The sequence below is a fragment of the Girardinichthys multiradiatus genome, chromosome 7 (assembly GCF_021462225.1).
Source record: "Girardinichthys multiradiatus isolate DD_20200921_A chromosome 7, DD_fGirMul_XY1, whole genome shotgun sequence".
NCBI lineage: Eukaryota > Metazoa > Chordata > Actinopteri > Cyprinodontiformes > Goodeidae > Girardinichthys > Girardinichthys multiradiatus.
Window position 1 is genome coordinate 34,533,723 of NC_061800.1, and position 22,408 is coordinate 34,556,130.

Sequence of the window (22,408 nt, forward strand, 5' to 3'; positions counted from 1 at the left end):
CACTCTGGGAACAGCCTATTCATTCAGAAATTTCTTTCTGTGTCTTACCCTCTTGCTTGAGGGTGTCAATAGTGGCCTTCTGGACAGCAGTCAGGTCGGCAGTCTTACCCATGATTGGGGTTTTGAGTGATGAACCAGGCTGGGAGTTTTAAAGGCCTCAGGAATCTTTTGCAGGTGTTTAGAGTTAACTCGTTGATTCAGATGATTAGGTTCATAGCTCGTTTAGAGACCCTTTTAATGATATGCTAATTTTGTGAGATAGGAATTTTGGGTTTTCATGAGCTGTATGCTAAAATCATCCGTATTAAGACAATAAAAGACCTGAAATATTTCAGTTAGTGTGCAATGAATCTAAAATATATGAATGTTAAATTTTCATCATGACATTATGGAAAATAATGAACTTTATCACAATATGCTAATATTTTGAGAAGGACCTGTACCTTACCAAGCTGCTAGAATAAATTCCAACCTCTCACTTCTATGAACAGGACTAAGCTGGTGCAGAGTAATGATCTTAAAAGTCAAGAAATGCTAATTGAAATAAATCAAGTAGTGTTTATTTGTAGAGTGCTTGGGAAAGGAACCATTAACGGGTGCTGTAGGGAAAGCTTTAATAGATAAAATGCTGCTGAGAACATAAAATCTGTGAATTGTGGATGTGATGGGTGGATCGATAAATACATATAGACAAAAATGTAATAGTTGAACTATAGTCTCAAAAATCCACAGTTTCTTTTAGTCAACCACCCGATGCGCAATTTGGAGGTGTGGATGCTTCCCCATAGCTGGGAGCCCTTTTTATAATTTACCCCCGAGCATATCGATCGTTTTTGCAAGGGCCAAGGCATAATCATGGCTGTGTATATAAATAGTGGAGATTGTGGATTGTCTGTTGCATGGATATCTTTTCAGATGTTGGAGCAGACTGAATTGTGGCTTCACCAATCTATGTATTACAAAAAATACTTGATTGCTGCCAGGCTGTTGTGGTTGTGATAAGATTGTAGGCTGTGTGGTAATTTCAGATTCTATCTAAAATAATTTATGTTGGTGTGTATCGGTGTTCTGCTGCTACCAGACTCCATTCAAGAAACAGTCTGGGAACTGTCACAGCCCTTCATGCATAAAGTGCAGCAGTGCACTTTATGCCCTCTTTGACGCGTTGCATGTCAAAGAGGGCTAAAGAGGAGTCTTTGCACATCTCTGACATATATATATATATATATATATATATATATATATATACATTTTTGTTTTCATTTTTTATTTCACAGTTATTTACAGACAGATAAACGGACAGATTTAAAATGTCAGTTAAGCTGAATTTCCAATATCCACCAAAGAGAAAGGTTCAGATTTCCCTTTGCTGCAACCCACTGAGAGGTAATTTCTCCCTTACTGTTCTTCTGCAGGTACTTTTTCTGTTAAAGTTTCACTCATCCTCCTATTTCCTTTCTTCTGTGAGCTCAATAAAAACTACATAACTGTTATTTGAAAGTCTGAAAAATTGAAAGATAGACTACAAAACACAAGAACTGACAACAATAAAGGGGCTAGACTAATTCTCTCTGCAGTGTTTTTATGCTTCCTTCTGCTCAAACAGAGGGTTTTTCTGCATTTCTGTGTGCTCTTAAATCCACAAGAGGCTTTAAAAAACATCCTCCGGCATCAAACAGATGCTCTCTTTTCCTTTTTCTTTGTGTTTCCCCTTTCATCACATCATTCACTTTCCTCACCAATAATCTTGTCTCTTGAGTTGCCGCGAGAAATGTAACAACATAGAAAACAACGAAATTGATAAGAGGAAGGAAAAAGGTCATTTGCAGTTTACCTCCCAGTGGAGACGGCAAAGGGGGAAATGTAAGCAGAGTATAAGAAGAGAAGAACAGAGCATGAAGAAGATTGGTTCAGTTGGAAGGTAAAGTAAAAGATCGACATCTTACAAAAAAATGATGCTACATACTCTATATTTTGGAATAAGTTGAGTTAAACTGAGTTGATTTTTACAAAGATATGTTTGATTTTGTTTTAAGATATTTAAATAAAAATAAACGGGATATGTCAAAAACAATAACCAAGGTAAGCTTTTTAAATCAAATATTCAAATTCTCCCCTCTCCAGCAAGCCGCCCCCTCCATCCTACTACAAATTCCCTCACTCTCAGACAAACCAGTGTTTCCAGAGAGTCCTGGGGGGCCCTTGGCACTTTGACAGGCCTCTGATCTAGCAGGAAAAGACTCAATCACTCTCTTCTCTCCTACTGCCTCTGTTGGGGATCCCATGTCTCTTCTTTTTTTAGCTTACTGCCTTGCCTCAGTATGATGCTTTTGATGGTGTTTTCTAATGGCAGACTGGTAAATTTCTCTTGACTGTATTTTGCCTCTCTTATACCAATCCTTACTGCAGCATCATGCATATTGCAGAGAATATTTCTAGTATATGAAACAGCTAACAGTTCTTGTCTTTGAAAGTGAAAAAGACAAAACACTTTGTGTAAAGCCTTTGCGTTTAAAATATGTAAAATTCCTTCTTGACTTTTTAAACTTCTCTATAATCTTTTTCCTTGAATTCATCATCTCTGAGTGGCATTTTCCCAAAACACACAAACTACCATTCATAGTGCCTCATACCCTCTCAGTAGTATTAGGTCTGCCAGAAAGAGGTGAACTTCCAGGTATTCCAAATAGTTTGCTTACATTGCTATGAATAGCATCCCCAAGGGAACTCTACATTTTCTTCTGGTGCTGTACCTTTCTACTTTCCGATCTTTTGCGATCCAGTTTCCCCAACAGCTAATGAAACCATGCTCCTTCAGCATCAGGGGTGACATTGCAAATGTGATGGCCTGTCAATTTATGTTCCTTTTTCATCTTCAGCTTCCTCTCCACTTTTCACATCTCTGTTGTTCTACTGAGCAGCAGCTAACATTTGATCTAATTTGAACCATCCAATGTAATAAAATCCAATTTTGTATTCTGCTACAGAGTACATGCTCAGCAGGAAGTGGTAACAAAGTTAAACAGAAACGGATGCTGCTTTTGATGGGAATCTTCGTTCTAAATATATAGCTTAAAAATAATTGATGCCCCTCCCCACATTAACAAACACCCCCACCCCCCACCCTTACCCCTGGTTGTGCAGAGGTGACCATCAGCGATGGAAAATATAAAACATCATGGCTGTTTTGCTTGAATGCACTGGCACTTCATATGTTCTTGACTCACTGGCACATGTGGAAAGTAGATTTTTGCTTTAAGAAGGGTTTCTGAAAGCTCATTATGATATCATTAATCCTATGTTAAGTTTATTTTTTCCTTCATCATGTTCTTGCAAAGAAAATTAAAATGAATATGAAAACTTAAAACAAATATTAAACTAAGTAAAATTCAGAACAAAGCATTCAAGCAGTCAAAACGTATCGTATTTATTAATATACATCTGTCTGCCTGCCACAACAAGTTTGTTGTAATTTGCGCAGGGTGTCAGAAAGATTTTAGGAGATGACCTTTGAGAGAAACTCTTCCAGGAGCCCTCCATCCATTCTGTGCTCCTCTGAACTTCAACTCCCCTTAGGGGAAATATTTTTTAATCACACCCCACACAGGTATTTGCTTGCATGGCACATGCTTTACAGGACAAGCTTGGAGCCAAGACAACAATTTAAATTCTGTACACTCTCAAATTGCATAGCAAGGGCTGCTTTGCAAAAGTTGTGGTTGAATGGTGGCCAGACAGCAACTGTCACGCAGTATATCAGACTGTCAGCTAATGACCGAGGTGATGCTTATCCACCTGTTCTCCTGAAATGATGCTATGAATACTTATGTCATTTAATATTATGAAAAGGTATAGGTCATGAGCCATTTTTGTACATCTGTTTCTCTTTTGACCATGTGTTTAAATTATCCCTTTCTTTTAGACCAGCCAACATGTTGTTGGACAGGAGCAGTGCAGAAGTTCCCTCAATGGGGACGATGGGTGACTGGATGGATGCCATGAGGACCTTGCCTTGCAAAGAGGCCTTCTCTGGGGTCAGCTACAGCTCCTGCGACACTTTGGCCAAGACCTCTACAGAGTAAGAATACAACACACAGACAAAGATATGATATGTATCTGATCATGTACAGAGTGTTTACAAAGTCACAAAACCACAACCAAGTTCCAAGGACTTCAAGAGTCTTTGTGCTGAAAAGTCCTGCTTTTGGTGAAAACGTCTGTGAACACAGTTTTGTGTATTGTAAGTACTAAAAAAACACTACAGAGCCATTTACTACAGATGTTTAATTGAGAGTTGTGGTAAAATGACACAAAGACTGGTGTTTTGTCTCCTTTTTAATGTTTTATGTATTACCAGAGTTGAAAGGAAAAGCTTTGACAGAAGTAATACCAAAAGAAAATTTGACAAGTTGGGGAGTTATCACTGAGAGGTTATCAATGGAGATAAGAGACTATGACAGTCAGGGCTGTGCCAGGTCATCCTCTACAGAAACTATTCGTTCTAAATTCAGTTCAGACAGATTAAAATAAATAGATTCATCTTAATAGTTCTAAATATTTTCAACTAAGTTCACAGCTTCCACTTATTCTTCAACTACTTCTCGTCCATTTAACATAATTTCTTTCATATACAGTTTAAAAAAATCTAGGTCTTAATGTATATTACCAATTAGCATATGGATTATGCCATTACCCAATCATGACAGGATTTTTTATATATATTAGATAGATAGATAGATAGATAGATAGATAGATAGATAGATAGATAGATAGATAGATAGATAGATAGATAGATAGATAGATAGATAGATAGATAGATAGATAGATAGATAGATAGATAGATAGATAGATAGATAGATAGATAGATAGATAGATAGATAGATAGATAGATAGATAGATAGATAGATAGATAGATAGATAGATAGATAGATAGATAGATAGATAGATAGATAGATAGATAGATAGATAGATAGATAGATAGACAGACAGAGAGACAGAGAGACAGAGAGACAGACAGACAGACAGACACACAGACAGACACACAGACAGACAGACAGACAGACAGACACACAGACAGACAGACAGACAGACACACAGACACACAGACAGACACACAGACAGACACACAGACAGACAGACAGACACACAGACAGACAGACAGACAGACACACAGACAGACACACAGACCTAAACCTAAATCTGCCTAAAGTGCCATGATTTGTTGTTTAGCATTTACTCCAGTACCCCAGTATCATTTTTTTTTTCAACTGAGGGAGTTTTCCTTGAGTAATAAACAACCAAGCTGCCAAAATCTTATCTTCAATCATGCAAATTAAATACATCTCTGTTGTTCTTTCAGTTAATTGCAAAATGACCAAAGGAAAAGTTTCAAAGTTGCAGCTTCTCCGCACATCTTTGCTCCATTACCCATGCATACACAAAACCAAAAAGCCCTCACTGTAACCTGAACGTTTTAAGGTTTGGACCTTGAGCCTTCAATTAATGTTCTTACTTATAAAGGGAAATCAACTTACTAACTGCTTGTATACCCCTCTAATAGGTTACATTGATAAACAAACTTGGACGCTATTGTGGCTGCGAGTCAGTTTACCCCTTGGCCTATTTGTACACCAATTTTGTACCAGTGCTTTAAAATTTTATCACTAAATAGTTCCAATTTGTAACTCTAAACAGATCATCTATGTACCTAACCATTGCTTATCAGTTTATTTACCTTTGTACTTGTATTTGTGATGATTAATGGATACAAATTATCACAAAAGTCCTAAAATGTCAAATATAGTATAACTGCTTATTATTTATAAACATTTTTTACACCCCATTCTCATTTTTTATGGTTCTGATCCCTTTTTAGGCTAGGTGACCTCTATGAAATACTGTATGAGACATTACTACCCCGGTTTGAATTAAAATAACCTTGAGAAACCTCCTGTTTGTAGATATTAGTAAATGGAGAAACAAACTACGTTTCTTTACAAAAGACTCCAAGTAGACTGTAGGGAAATCCCTGTGCAGCTGTCAAAGAAGTATAAAATATTGCTACTACGTTTACTTAATGATAACATTGTTATTGAGAGTCTTTCAGCTACCTTTTGTACCCATGAAAAAGTTGGGTGTGAAAAGACGAAGGGGGAAATTTAACTTGCACCTAGCACATTTAGCTATTCCAACATTCCTTTTTTTCCCTCATGAAAATTAATCTGATTCCTGTGCCTCTTTTGCCTCTTGCTGAGTTGACCTTTTGCTGTTTTAATTGATGTGAAATGTGAAAAATGATTAAACCTCTATAGTCATTGAGATCAACAAAGCCATTCACTGTGGTGAAAGCAACAATGGGGGTAAGTGAGGAGTGGTTGCCACTGCTGCAATTGGCCACAACCCAAAAGCTTCTCCAAAACAGGCAGTCATTAGTATTGGACCAATTGTGTTAGATAGAATCACTTTGTAACAAATTAGATGATGTTGTTTGGGAAGTTGATACCACTAGTTGGCCAACATTGGTATATTTTAAAGAGATCTTCTGTATGTGGCTTTTTAGGGTTCATTTCTCCATATTATTTCTGATCCTCTTATCCCTTTTGTCTGCTCTATTTCCTCTTCTCATTTCCAGTTGCTGGGTAAAAAAACACTTTGTTGCTCTCTATAGCAATTTTTCATCTAATTTAATAAGTGGATTTGCATAAACAATGACAATTTGTTTTCCAGTCGTCATGTTTGACAGTGGGTGAAAATCAACAGAGGGTCCTGAAAAAAAAAAAGAAATGAACAACAAACTGCCCTAGAATAATCTTACACAGGAAAAAATGGCATTGGTCTGCAAAGCTTTTCCTGTTGGTAAATGCCTAATTGGATCAGCACGGTATTAATCCACTGAAGACACTGTCTAAGACACCCAAGCTCAGCTACTAGGCTAACAGCCTTGGCCCAGAGTATGTATTGCTCCATATAGATTGCTCTATTGATTTGTACAGTCTTAATCTAGTCCTTGACATTCAGCAAAAGGCTTGGCAATGCTCTGACCTTAGATGAACAGTCATACTTGTGCACTGTGTGCTGACTCATCTGCTGAGTAATTGATTAATCCTCTTTCGAAGATGGGATGTGGAGAAATACTGTCTCCTATGGAATAGTATAATTTCCATCTGCAAAGTGCAGTGAAGTGCAAACATTTTATTGATAGCATGAAAACAATTCCACCTACAGTAAACTGCACTGCAAATGATGTAATATAGAGATGTGTAAAAAGTGGTTTGCACTCATGGTAAAGATGAAGACAAAAGTCCTAAAATAAATGAATACATGTCTATTATAATATCATAGAAATACACCCAAAAAAAAAAAGAAAATCAAGTCTTTAATTTGGCTAACGTTATTCAGTGGGGAAGAAATTCCTTGTTGTGAGATAATAGGTTTTAAAACAATTAGTAGTAGCACAATTACTTCTGCTGTTAGTTCTGTACAACCCCTTTTTTGCTAATGGAACAGCTAGTGGCTATGCTTCTCCTATAATATTCCAAAGAAAGAGTGATTTCTGCTCATGTATCATGAGCAAAACTCTACCTTAATCATCTAAATTACTGGGTCCTGTCTTACGCTGTCTTCTCTTCAGTTAATCCTTCAATTATTTTGTGAATTACTGCTTATAAATTTCTAGAATCTCTGATTGAGTAAAGAATTTAAGTTCAAATTAATTCCATGCTTTATTTTCATTTGGCTTATATAGATTGTCAGGTGTACTGTCAAGGTAGAAACAGTTTTCTTTTAAAAGGGAAGGGGGGCAGGTGGGTGAATACCTGCAGTGAGATGAATACTTGTTAAGAGGCCAAAACAGCTGCCTGCAACATTGTGTGTGACAGAAACTCTGAACCAGACTCATATGGGCTTGCACTGACACACGCTCTGACTCTCACATGATAAGTTATTGATGTAGATAAAATATCTGGACAGTGGAACAAAACAAACTGAACAGCTCAAATCAAGACCAACCCGGGGCAGAGATAAAGTAATGTTTCATCTCCACAAAGGGGGTATTTAAAGTCTGACCCACGGATTTCACTCTCCACCTCATTTATAATCAGTCTCACCCACAGATTCCACCCCATCAGTTTAAGAAGTAGCTTTGTGGTATGTGTCACACAAATGAACACCTTGAGTTTTTTCTAAACTCAACAGTACTAACAAATGTGCAACAGTAATTTTGCTGAAAACTAGTTATTTCTGCGTGTCCCATGGCTCACTGGTGGAGCAGGCATGCAGAAGCTACAATCCACAACACAGTTGTCCTGGGTCCAATTTCTGGATTCCTGTTGGGATCTGCATAAATAGAATGAGATTATTTAATTAGAATTATTCCAAGGATGCCAACAAAAAGAAGTGAAAGAAATATTACAACAGAAAACGTAATAGTAATTCACTCACTTCAAGTTCAAAACAATTCCAGTCATAATCTGTTAAAATCTAAGTGTTGAATTTTTTTGTAACATGTTGATGGGCCTGGATGTTTCTCAGTAGAGTGGTTCTGACGGAGGTCCACGTCACACCAGCCACATGCCCAGAATGGGAGCCATCCATGGGAATCACCACCCTCTAACGCCCAACTGCTCTCCACTCTATGCAGGCTCAGGATGGTGGGTTAAGGACCAAGGCCCAGGCCCTGCCTGAGACCAGAGCTTTACCTCCAGAGCTACTGCTGGGCTTTTACTCACAACTAGTAATCTAATAATGGCTGAAATTGTTTGCTGTAGTATTGCAATAATACTGTTTGCAACTCCACTTCTACTAATGCAATGCTATAATATGAAAAATGACTTATTTACATATGACAATGCTTTGTGTGTATTGTAGTCATAGTGATGGTTTTGTTTGTATTGTTATGATTTGTGTATTTTGCCAGTGATTTCAGAGTTAGCTGAAAACAACTAACTGTTTCTTTCTTCAGGCTGCTTAATACTCCTAACAAGTAAAATCTAAATGGCTTAAACACTTTTTAAAACAAATGTTCTTTCCTTGAATGCATGTGCAATAAGATATTGTCTAAGGGCTTGTAAAAGTATTAACAAGATGCCTCTGCCATGTCATCACATTCAGTATTTCGTAGAGTGAGTAAGACATACCCTTTGAATGTTTCGCATTTTGTCAAGCTGCAATCACAAACTTTAATATATTTATTGGGATATTACCTATAGATTGTCTAAATGTAATACATATATGTGAAGTAAAATGAAACTGACAAGGTTTTATTTTTACAAATAAAAGTCTGAAAAGTGTGGCATGCATTTGTACCTACTCTGATAGCCCTTAATACAATTTTTTTCAGCCTGTTGGTATCAGAACCCACCTGTTTATAAACTGAGTCCAGCAGTGTGCAGTTTAATGTCAGTAGATATTCAGCTGTTCTGTAAACACATCAGAAGCTTATTAGAGAACAATAGCATATAAACAGGATCATAAAGACCAGGGACACACCAGACAAGTCAGGAATAAAGGAGTGGGAAACCTTGAGCAAAGTTGGCTTATAAAACAATATCATAGGCTTATAACAACACACAAACCACTGCTCAGTCATTCAAACATGGAAAGAGCTTGCCACAGCTGCAAACCTACCCAGATGTTGTTCACATAAACTGACAGGCCAGGCAAGGACAGCATCAATCAGAAGCAGCTGAGAGAACTGTGGTAACTCTGGAGCTGCAAAGATCAACAGCTCATGTGGGAGAATCTGTTGACAGAACTGTTAATTAATGCACCATGTACTTAACGAACATAGCCTCGATGGAAGAGTGGTAAGAAGAATGTTACTGTTTCAAGAAAACTCAGAGAAGACCCAACTCCAGTGTGCTACACGTAAAGCAGGAAACACAGGAAATATGAATGTGCTCTGATAAAATGAGACAAAAATTTAACTCTTTGGCCAATGTGCAGAATGTTATGTGAGGCACAAAACTATGACCCCACATCACCCTTAATACACCATTCTGCATGGTGATGGCAGCATCATGCTGTGGGCATACTTTTCTTGAACAAAGAAATTGGTCAGGACGGATGAGATGATGGATAAAGCTAAAAACAGAACAATCATCGAAGAAAACTGTTAGGTGTGACAAAATGTGAAAAATTTTGAGGGGTATGAATATGTACATACACATATTTTTAACTCCTATCTTCTCCGTGTCTGATTGTTTTTCTTTCTTTCTCTCTCATTATTCTTCAAACACCAGGGATCTGAAAAAGGTTGGAGTCACGATTGCAGGTCCGCAGAAGAAGATTGTGAGCAGCCTGAAAGCCCTAGAATCCCATACCAAGAATGGCCCAGTACCTGTTTAAAAAACAATAACAAGAAGAAATGAAAACCTCCAGAGACTTTTCTGTTGGTCTGTGTTGACCCACTCCAACAAAGAGGCCACATATCAAAAAAAAATGTGGAGATGCAAATGGATGGAAAAACAGATATGTCTCGTGTCTTTCACTCATTGTTGAAAGCTTTCTAACAGAGAAATGAGGAAGAGTTCAGAACCGTCGTGCCACCTAGTAAACTGGCTGGCTCACTCTTCCTACATGCCCACGTTGAGATGCCTTACTGACTAATAGAGAGGAGGAGAGAAGACGAAAGGTAAGAAGGTCAGAAAGACATGATCAAGAATGCAAACCTGGTTGCTATTGGAAAACAGGGCAAGGACTAACAAAATGCTGGAGTGGTCCTTGACCATCGCCGGCCTCTGAGGGAGGCAGAAAAATAGCTGAACTGCCATGCGTAGAAGAGCATGGCAGACAACCACAGCTGACTCGTATGTGGACTTCTCCCGGATTGATTAAGTCTGAGGCTGGAACATGAGTTCCAGCTATATACATTCAATACTCAGTCCAAGACAGGGCCGAGCTTGCGCGGACTCACCTAAACATTAACTGTTTTACTCTGTATCTCTAACATAAAGCATTTGCATTCAGTAAACATGCCGCTAAAAGCAATAAGGTTGCAATCCATCAAATACATTCGTTGTGGTGAAGCCATGGGTATGTCACATGTGTAATGTATTAAATGCTGTGCTTTGAAAGCAGAATGGCCATAACACACTGCACACCCAGAATTTTCATTATTGTGACATCCTTGTTCTACAGGTCCTTCTCAAAAAATTAGCATATTGGGATAAAGTTCATTATTTTCTATAATGTAATGATGAAAATTTAATATTCATATATTTTAGATTCATTGCACACTAACTGAAATATTTCAGGTCTTTTATTGTCTTAATACGGATGATTTTGGCATACAGCTCATGAAAACCCAAAATTCCTATCTCACAAAATTAGCATATTTCATCCGACCAATAAAAGAAAAGTGTTTTTAATACAAAAAATGTCAACCTTCAAATAATCATGTACAGTTATGCAGTCAATCCTTGGTCGGGAATCCTTTTGCAGAAATGACTGCTTCAATGCGGCATGGCATGGAGGCAATCAGCCTGTGGCACTGCTGAGGTCTTATGGAGGCCCAGGATGCTTCGATAGCGGCCTTTAGCTCATCCAGAGTGTTGGGTCTTGAGTCTCTCAACGTTCTCTTCACAATATCCCACAGATTCTCTATGGGGTGCAGGTCAGGAGAGTTGGCAGGCCAATTGAGCACAGTGATACCATGGTCAGTAAACCATTTACCAGTGGTTTTAGCACTGTGAGCAGGTGCCAGGTCGTGCTGAAAAATGAAATCTTCATCTCCATAAAGCTTTTCAGCAGATGGAAGCATGAAGTGCACCAAAATCTCCTGATAGCTAGCTGCATTGACCCTGCCCTTGATAAAACACAGTGGACCAACACCAGCAGCTGACACGGCACCCCAGACCATCACTGACTGTGGGTACTTGACACTGGACTTCTGGCATTTTGGCATTTCCTTCTCCCCAGTCTTCCTCCAGACTCTGGCACCTTAATTTCCGAATGACATGCAGAATTTGCTTTCATCCGAAAAAAGTACTTTGGACCACTGAGCAACAGTCCAGTGCTGCTTCTCTGTAGCCCAGGTCTGGGGAATACGGCACCTGTAGCCCATTTCCTGCACACGCCTGTGCACGGTGGCTCTGGATGTTTCTACTCCAGACTCAGTCCACTGCTTCCGCAGGTCCCCCAAGGTCTGGAATTGGCCCTTCTCCACAATCTTCCTCAGGGTCCGGTCACCTCTTCTCGTTGTGCAGCGTTTTCTGCCACACCTTTTCCTTCCCACAGACTTCCCACTGAGGTGCCTTGATACAGCACTCTGGGAACAGCCTATTTGTTCAGAAATTTATTTCAGTGTCTTACCCTCTTGCTTGAGGGTATCAATAGTGGCCTTCTGGACAGCAGTCAGGTCGGCAGTCTTACCCATGATTGGGGTTTTGAGTGATGAACCAGGCTGGGAGTTTTAAAGGCCTCAGGAATCTTTTGCAGGGGTTTAGAGTTAACTCATTGATTCAGATGATGAGGTTCATAGCTCATTTAGAGACCCTTTTAATGATATGCTAATTTTGTGAGATAGGAATTTTGGGTTTTCATGAGCTGTATGCCAAAATCATCCGTATTAAGACAATAAAAGACCTGAAATATTTCAGTTAGTGTGCAATGAATCTAAAATATATGAATGTTAAATTTTCATCATGACATTATGGAAAATAATGAACTTTATCACAATATGCAAATTTTTTGAGAAGGACCTGTATGTGCTAATGTTACAGAAAATACCCTGTCATCTTCATATGGAATCTCAGGATGCATATACCTGTTTTCTGAGAGAGAAGGTAATGAAGGGCATGAAGTTAAAAGAAAATGGTTAGAGCAAAGCAAATGAGCCCAAAAAAGGAAAAATGTATTTGTTGGTCGCTGGTCATTTTGCCCCTCCTCCATTTCATACCTTTGTAGTTTTGGGTTGTCTAAAACCTGACTATTCAGGGTACACAATGCAGCACAATTTGCACCAACCGGTCATTAACCCACTAGAACATTTTGTACCCACTTTGAGAACTGATGGTTTAAAGTCATTTTTTATGACTTACATTAATAACAGCCCCCAGCAGGAGGTTGCTTAGAGCTATTGTGGTTTCACCAGGGGCCTTAATCTGTCAAATTTTATCAGAATTAACTGACCAAAATGAGGATCAGAGTGAAAATAAATGGAAATATGGTGTATTACAAATACAAGTGTTCATAAAATAATATAAAATTTTATTTAATTATTCTGGAGATCCATGCATTTTTTATGATATTCATAATTAATTAAAACGTTAATAAAAAACGATAAGCAATAGTTCAAGTTCATGGGTAAGAAATGGTTTGTTTGCAAGTATGAAATATAAACAAAATAACAATGAAAAGGTAAAAAATGGGGGTAAAAATTCTCAAAGGGGTGAACTGACCCAGAACCCAGTCATCTACATTAAATATTATTCTGATGCAGAGTTTTTTTTAAGTATGACTTTGAGATTAAGTTTCCTCTTCAGGAAAGACATGTTTGCACCATCAATTCTTCAGAACAGCAGGTATTATTTTATTGACCAGGCAAAGCAAGTTCACAAGGTGGTCAATCTGAAGTACTTTACACAATGACTCACTGACTAATGAACTAACTAATGAATCTTGTTTTCCAAGAAAAAAGTAGAGTGCCTCCTGTAGTTAGGCTTGATCATGGTGGAATCACCAAGGAAACACATTTCTTTTAGTTTAATGGAATAAAGTAAGTGTTGTGTTTTCTTTAGAGTGTTGAGTCAATCATCAATCACCCCAATCTGATTCAATATGAAAATGCCCTGATAACGATGCAATATCAATACAATTTTGCTTTCTGATATAGTAACTCAATATGCCACATGTCCATAATGGGATTTCCTAAAGGCACCTTAAAATAATTTTGCAAATGGAAGTTCATATTTAACGATGCTAGTCTCCTGCTTTGATGTCACCCAGCTGGTCCCTCAGTGCAACACTTACCCAGTATTTTTGAACTGGCACTTTGGTACTTTGTGCTCTTGAACATGTGATATTTACAATAAAGATGCTGTCTTTATGCGTCTTTAAGCACTTGGTACACATTACTGTAGCACTTTGAATGACAAAGTTTTTTGCCTTGGCTGTAGACTAAGCTTGATTAAAGCACAGGGGTGCTGTTGGTGCTTTTGGGAAACCCAGGCCTGTTCAGTCTGTCAGTTCTGTCTTCCTTTACTCGGTCTACTTGTGGATGCTGCTGTTGCTGATCTGTGTTTGAAATTAGCATGTACATAATGTAAAACCATCATAAAGAAAGCAACTAGCACTCCAGATCTCACTATGTATGTGGCCATCCATTTTTTGTACAAATGTTTGTATGTATAAATGATTGAATACAAATTGTGCAACATTTTTAATTAAAATTGAGGAAAAAAAAACATCTGTATTATATTTTATCTTACTTTGAATCATACTTGTTAGTTTTTTTCTACAATAAAAAGGGAATTATGATTACATTATTTATTTGTTAACATTATACAATGCATTGATGACTTTTTTAGCATAGATTAAATTATGTGTCTGTGATGTCTACGTTATGATTTTTAACAAACTTCATAAACCTGAGACATCTGAGAGAGCAATACTGTTATGAACCCTATACAGATAGATCCCTAATTTTATGTCTAAAGACTGACGTGTGTCTGTGTGAGAGTTTATGTTTGCAAATGTAGATGGCCTTGTCTACTAATGTAAAATGGTTTGTAGTGAAAACATTTATATTTTTATAATAAATAATTCACAAAATATTTTCAAAAAAATGAATGATTACATAAATGCTCCTGTGCCTTATTTCACAACATGTACTCCAAAAAAGCACAAAAAACCATGCAGTGTTTTATAGAACACAATAATTAATGACTGATGATTTACAGACTGGGTTTGACAAGTCCCCAGAGAATGGTACTTGCTTACATTGTGCAATCAAAGATTGTAGTGTGGTGCCCTTTCTCAGAAGTTTGCTCGGCTGCTTCGTTCCAGTGAAATTAATTTCTTAATGCTGCAGCACATCAATATATTTTGGATAATTTCATGCTCCTGACTCTGTAGAACCAGTTTGGAGATGGTACCTTCAATTCCAACATGACAAGAGCACAAAGCAAGGTTCATGAATGAACATGCATGGTATGGAGGAACATGTCATGGGTTGTTCTTGGTCCAGTGTGAAGGGCGTTTATCACTGTGAAGAGTTTTCTGCAGGAACAAAGAGCACAAAATTTGTATTCGATTTGGTCAAAAGTAGAACGATATAAGTATCTTTTATTGGATGATTTAATATGGCGATACCTTTGGTATGCTAAAATTCAGAAAAATAATCTTTTTTTTCCAGACTTACGCTGTGAATACTCTTTGAATTAAGTCTAGTATAGTTACTATTTCTTCAGTTTTATATAAATTCGTCTTCCAATATAAAGGACAACAAACCAGTAATGTACCAAAAATAAAATGATATGAGTTTTCTATCTTTACAGAGATTTTTAAATACACTCACATTTGATGTATCATCGGTACAGCATGGGATGGCTTTGATCATTCTCTTTTGACTTTCTTCTTGAATTTGATATACAAGAATGTAAACGCCGACAGCATTGGCTGTTTGTCATGTATTTATGTTTTATTCCTTGCAAACAACGATGGTGGGCTTACATATGCTTCCTCTTGAAGATCTGAGTGAGGTATCCATTAAACAGGTCTTCCGATAAACAGATTCTACACTTTCACATACATATTTGTAGAGCCTTGTGCCAAGTCTTATATTTTACTCCAATGTTGATGGGAAAGCCTCACAGTGTTGGACCTAAAACTGAAACAGAGCTTTTGACTGGTTTATAGTGTGTTTTCTTCAATGTTTTCTTCATAAATTCCTCCTACAGATGCTGTACTAGTTGCTTCTGGTTTCCTGTACAAGTTTGAGGGAGTTTTTGCATTTCCCATGCAGTCTAATGACAAAAGGAATAGTACACTCAGGTTGCCTTCACATGGCCAACAGAGAAATGCAAGATTGAGAGCCATGCAACCACATTCAAACCTGATGGTAGTTGAGTCATTAACCTAGCATGCATGTCTTTGGACTGTGAGAGGAAGCTGGAGTAGAGAAATGTTTTCATAGGGAGAGAATCCACACAGAATTACTGCTGTGAGGAATAGGGACTAACCACCAAGTCACTGTGCAGCCCTATGATATTTCAGTGTTTGTTCTTTGGATAATGTTTTAAAATGTTGGCACTTTGTCATTGTGCAGAATTGTATTTGAATTGGCAGGGTAAAAATATACCAAATCTAGATTTTAAATAGAAACAAAAAGCATCCATGATAAAATTATAATACCTAAATACAACCAAAACCAACGCCATATGTCTTTAGATCATAAGAAATAATCCTCATAATTTTGAACTTGAATTTGTTGTCAAAATAGACAACAGCAACCTAAATATATATTTCTCATTTGTTCTTAGCCATTTTCTTTACACATTGGACAGGGCTGCATGATGGCACAGTTGGTAGCACTGTTGCCTTGCTGCTAGAAGGTCCTGGAGGCGACTCCCAGCTGGGGGTCTTTCTGCATGGAGTTTGCATGTTCTCCCCATGCATGCATGGGTTCTTTCTGGGTACTCTGGCTTCTTTCCACAGTCCAAAAACATGACTGTTAGGTTCATTGGTCTCCCTACATTGCCCTTAGGTGTGAATGAGTGTGTGCATGGTGGTTTGTCCTGTGTTACCTTGCGATGGACTAGCGACCTGTCCAAGGTGCCTCCCGCCTCCTGCCCATAGAGTGCTCATAAATAAATGTAGCTTCCCCACAACCCACTATGGAAGAAGCAGTAGAAAATTACTGTTTTTGGTTCATTAATTAAGCATTGTTCATTTATAATCACTTTGACACATCTATAATGTATGTGTGAAAATGGTAAAACAATAGTAAAACACATTCCCATAAACCGTTTAGTTTTTCCACATTGGGATGTTTGAGATGCATGTTATGCCACAACTCAACTACCTCTTCAAGACCTTCCTTTTTTAATGCATCCTTTTATAAATATTCTACATCTGCTCCAACTTAAGCCTCTGTTGCCAATTGTTCCCACTCAGCTCCTTGTTTCCTAGTCTGAATTTAATAAAGCATTTTGTTTCCAATCATCCATGGTTAGAGTTGATTTGTTGTCTGACTTTAAAGTAGATTAGCTGTGTTTTTTCTCTTTTGTTTCTTACTTGCAGGAGACAAGATGTGTTAGTGAGGGGAAAGTGTTGATGACTCAGCCCAATGTTCAAATGCTGACACTAACCAGATGTTCTGAGGCAGATGTGCACAGACAAAAGAAGAAAAAAGGGAATAAAAGGTACTAGCCCTCTCAAGTCAGAAAACAATGAAGACAGTATGCTTACCTCCACCAGTTTTGGTTTATTTTCATGTATAAGATCTCACGGCACTGATACCACCAAAGATAGGAAAAACAGAAAGCTAGCTGAAGAGGTGGATCTAATGTCCAGGGGAAAGTGAAACATAAAGAATGACCAAGCCTATGCTGGAGATGTGATGCTTGTTGCAGAAATTAAAAACCTTTTGAAAACTGGTTTTGCATTAGTAATTTAGGATTAGTAGCACTATGTTATTGTTTTGCCACACATTGTTAACATGACTGCGAAACAGAGATCGTCATTCCAACTGTAAATATTAGATATTAGGAACATAGGTACATGGGCAAGGCAACCAACTAAAAACAAGGTGTTCATATCTCTTTATTGTTTGGTCTGTAAATGTTACTGTGATTTTAGGTAACACCTAAATACTGTAATGCAAAATTTGAAGGAAAATGAACAGGGAAATATCTCAAAAGCTTGCATTTCTATTCTACTCCCTGAGTAAAACACCTTCTACTGCAATTATTACTTCCTCATCTACACACTGAAGATGTTCCCCATTCTTCTTAGCTTAAACTCAGTCAGATTGGATGAAGACAGTTTGTGAACATCAGTTTTCAAATCTTGTCAAAGAACTGAAATTGGATTTAATATTTGGACCATTCCACGTCCCTAGAGCCAGCCTAAGCATCCGGGGATAGGGCCGCTGAGGTCTCCACCTTCGTCCGCCACCCAATCCTCTTTGCACCGGTCCCTCATGGTTCCCCCTGCAGGTGGTGGGCCCACTGGGGGATGGCCTCGCGTCTCTCGTTCGGGCTTGGCCCGGCCGGGTCCCGCGAGGAGCAACCCAGCCACCAGGCGCTCTCCGACGAGTCCCGACCCCAGGCCTGGCTCCAGGGTCCACATCGAGAGGAGCCAGTTGAGGTGGCTCGGGCATCTATACCGGATGCCTCCTGGACGCCTTCCTCGGGAGGTGTTCCAGGCACGTCCCACCGGGAGGAGGCCCAGGGGATGGGCCAGGACACGCTGGAGGGACTATGTCTCTCGGCTGGCCTGGGAACGCTTTGGGCTCCCCCTGGAGGAACTGGAGGAGGTGTCTGGAGAGAGGGACGTCTGGGCGTCTCTTTTGAGTCTGCTGCCCCCGCGACCCGGTCCCGGATAAGCGGAAGACGACGAGTACGAGTACGAGTATTTGGACCATCTAATACATTATTGTGGATTCAGAGTATTTGTCCTGCTGTAAGGTGAACCACTGTCCCAGTCTAATTTATTTTTAAGCATACAACATATTTTCTACAAGCATTACCCCACATTAAGTTTAATCAATCTCTCTATCAACTTGAACCAGCATTCCTGTCTATGCTTAAGACACCTGTGTGTGGGATGGTGTGTCAAGTAAGGGAGGTGAAGAGTGTTGGTTTTGAAACACAAACAGCTCCCTTTTTGATGACAGATTAAACAGCACCTATGCTGTGTGGTGTGTTCCTTGGTTTTCATTCTGCTGTCTGTTTATTAATGTTCTCTAACAAACCCGTGATGCCTTCACAGAACAGCTCTATTTATACTGGAACTAATTTTATACACAGGTGGGCTCTGTTTGCCAATCTGATAACCTCCAAAGGCAATTGGTGCACTTGATATTATTTTGATTTTATTTAGTATTAGATGAAATGTAGTCGAATCAAATTGCATACCTCACTTTTCAGATTTGCATTTGCAAAAATAATCACATTGTCATTAACTTCACAATTATGCATATCTTTGAATTGATTAGTTCTACACAATCTGAAAAAAATACACTGATATTTGTGGTTGTATTGTGAAAAACTGTGGGAAAGTTTAAGGAGTGGGAACAGTTTTAAAAGGCACTGTTAGAGCTTAGACCCATTACAGTGCAGATATTGATGTCAGTTTGCATTGCATGAGTGAATAATGCAGGTTCCTTATGGCAAAACCTGATAACATTTTCTGTTGATTGGAGGTCAGTGTTTTTATTTTTATAGCAAATCAAATTGTATTCCCCTTTGGGTACATTATTGAACAATGCACAGATTTTAAGTACAGACAATGACAGAAATTAATATATTTTTAAAAAAGTATGCAGCTGCCCACATCTTCTCCCTGTGAAGAGACATCTCCTCTCTTTGAAGCATGGTCTCATCTATCTATCTCTCTGATTTTCCTTTAGGTTTCCAGTAGAAACTGGCCCCAGCTGTGTGCAGCTGCTGCTCATGGCTTGATGACAAACCTCTGATGCTTCATTCAGCTAGTCCTCTTGCCTGCTGTGAGGATGTCAGTCTTGTAAAATCACTTCCTGGGTAGAGAGCTCACCAATAAAGGTCCAAGATGTCATGTGTTGATTATCTGTGTTACAAACCATGTTTGTTTTACAGCAGCAGAAAAATATGAAATAATGGTTCTGACCCACCAGTGTGGTGCAGAGTACAAGAGCAAACACAAGTAATATCCTTGTGTACACTACAGGGAGCAGTAACCTGCCATAGTGCTGTAACCTGTCTGGTATCGTATACATGTGAACACACGTAAAGATTGAAGACAGTCTGGTTTTGATATTGGGCTGCTTGAGTTTTTTATAGAAACACATGGAGTGGATTTAATCATTGTAAACAATTAGACATATGTTCCAATACTGTGGGTCTTAAATATTTGCCAGTTTGGCAAATTATGGCATCACATAAAAATGAGCATGTCATGGCTTTTGGTCATACGGTAAAGAGACACAAAGGTAAAGTATGTTCTCATTTCAGGGAGAAATCCAGGTTTTTGTATACAAGACCAAGACTCAAAGCTTTAATTGATTAAAATTATTGTTGCAGTCTAAAATGTGGGAACACTAAAATCTCACTTTAGATTTTCTTGTGTGAAAATTTGTTTCAATCCCAAATATTTTCTTTCTTTTTTTTCTTAGAGTTGCTTCGGAGTTGTATAAAAATGTTAGAAGGTAGTTTGATTTTCCATGCGGGCATGAGTGAAACAATAACCCTGGTGAACAAGGTGGTCTGAATTTAAACAAGGCATGCAAAACCTGTCATTTTGACTATGAGCCTATTTAGCCTAAATTCTATACTGTAATTAAGGTTTTAAAAGTATAGTATTAGCCCATTATATTTCAATCATACCTGTATTTAAAGGTTCTAACACCAGAATGGAGTGCTGCAAAATAGGAATTGCTGTTTAGGCGGCTATGGAGAAATGAAAGTCATATTGTTCCATTTCATGGAGGTGGGTCCCTTATAGCTCACTAGATCACTGGGGCAAAAGAAACTAAGCTCATAATTTGCTCTGGAGCAGGTTGAGAGTTCAGGGTATTACTTTAAATTGCATGTAATTCACTGGTGGCAATAAATTCCAAATATGGAGTCAAAGAGCAAAGATTCACATGGTGGGTGTCACCAGGGTCTCAGTTTTTGTTTTATTTTTTATTATTATTGAGGCTCAAAATAAAATCAGGCTTACACAAGCTGTGATTTCATTTAAGCATTTCAACAAAGCATGTGAGCATCATATTTTTTTTTCAAAGAATGTAGATTTGATAATTACTGCAACAATTAAATTAAATTCCAAATTTCCTCAAAATGGAACCCAAGGGCAGCAGATACAGAGAGAAAAGAAGGGGTCCTAGAATAGACCCATGAGACATTGTAGACTTAAACTTATTAATACCAACACAAAAAGTTCTGTCAGAAAAAATTTATGTTTGATTGGCAACATGTAAATAACCAATAATTTTAAGGAAGGTTATATATATATTTTTTTTGTTTTCAATCAATACTACTTTACATTGTTTCATATGAGTGGTGGTTTTCTTGTTTTCCTACCAGAAGCTAAATTGAACGACTGAAAATAATTTTACATTTAAATCTGCCAAGCGTAAAAAGAATTTAACTGTGACCAAAGTTATCAGAGTGAATACACACAGAAAAACAATTCATTTTGAATTTCCCTATTTCGCAAACAAACGCAAATAAACAGACAAACCTAAACTGAAGGTCCAAACAGATCATGACACATAATGCCCGAGAAGCTGCAATTATAAGTAAAGAACTGAGGATACTACACCACTATTTGATTTGAGCAATTGAAACATTGTATGAGAGTCAAAAACTATTTGTGTGTAGTGTATGTCCCAAGCTAAAAATTTGACAAATAATTGATTAAAGATAGAACAAACAATTCTGTTAAAAATGAATCCCTCTATCTATCCATTTTCTATACCCGCTTCTTCCATACTGGGTTGTGGGGGAGCTGGTGCCTGTCTGCAACAGTCTTTATTTATGTATTTTTATTTGCTCAATTTAAATACACGTCAGTAATCTCAAGAGCTTTTGCTTTCGGTGCCCCTTGCTGCATTCTGTCCTCCGCTGTATGGCGTGCTGTGGTGTTGGGGCGGTGGTGCTGTGCGTGGCAGCTCTGGCCTCCAAAATGTGGGTGCTGCAGGGAGGGCATCGCTGGGCTCGGCGGTTGCATCGGGCTTCTCGGGCTTATACTGAGGTGGGGTTTGCTTGTCTGCTGGGTGGTTCCTAGTGGGTGGTGTGTGCTCGGGGTTGGTGGTCTTCACCGTGTCCCTACCAATGTATGGAAGGATGTGCGGTGTTGCTGTGGCATTGACTCGGGGGGAACCACAGCTTAGCTTGGCTCTGTCGTTTTTGTTTGGCTGGCATGGGTGTTGGTGGTTCAGCTTCTTGGAGGGGAGTGTGGCCTCTTTGCTGTGCATGCTGTGGCCTTTCTGTGTTGCCCTTTGGCTTGCTGAGCTGCAGCTTTCCCTTGGGCACGGTGGTGGGTAGGGTCGTACATCACGGGGTCCACTTGACCACCAGGCTGGCCCTAGTGATTTTGGCTCATTTGTCTATGGGGGGTGCATATACCTAGGCTGGCATTGAGCTTGCATTTGGTGGGCCTGCCATTTTGGGTCGGGAGGCTGGGGATTTTGGTTCCGGTTTTTGGTCGGTTCTTGGGGCCTGGTCCCTGTCCGTAGCCTTTTGCCTGATGGATGTCCCTATGCCTC

General features: G+C 38.7%; 1 protein-coding gene and 1 long non-coding RNA gene across 4 annotated transcripts in view; one reads left to right on the plus strand and one right to left on the minus strand.

The window, feature by feature from the left end:
• The window catches only part of LOC124871448 (ephrin type-A receptor 3-like), a 61,300-nt gene extending 41,607 nt beyond the window's left edge, over nucleotides 1-19,693 (plus strand). The window contains exons 13-15 of one of the 3 annotated variants that reach the window (XR_007039019.1): nucleotides 3,923-4,078; nucleotides 17,239-17,360; nucleotides 19,571-19,693. Coding sequence is in view for 2 of the 3 variants with exons in the window: in XM_047370732.1 (XP_047226688.1) it covers nucleotides 3,923-4,078; nucleotides 8,530-8,611 (238 nt within the window). In the remaining variant the exon portion in view is untranslated. Of the gene's footprint in view, nucleotides 1-3,922; nucleotides 4,079-8,529; nucleotides 8,649-10,238; nucleotides 11,237-17,238; nucleotides 17,361-19,570 lie in introns of those variants that run through there. The other 2 variants (XM_047370732.1, XM_047370733.1) reach the window with 2 other exon arrangements.
• LOC124871449 lies at nucleotides 3,944-10,225 on the minus strand. Its single transcript, XR_007039020.1, has 4 exons — nucleotides 9,625-10,225; nucleotides 9,359-9,416; nucleotides 8,259-8,334; nucleotides 3,944-4,071 (listed from the first exon to the last, which is right to left on the minus strand). It is a non-coding gene; the product is annotated as an uncharacterized LOC124871449 (long non-coding RNA).
• Nucleotides 19,694-22,408: the final 2,715 nt, after the last annotated feature.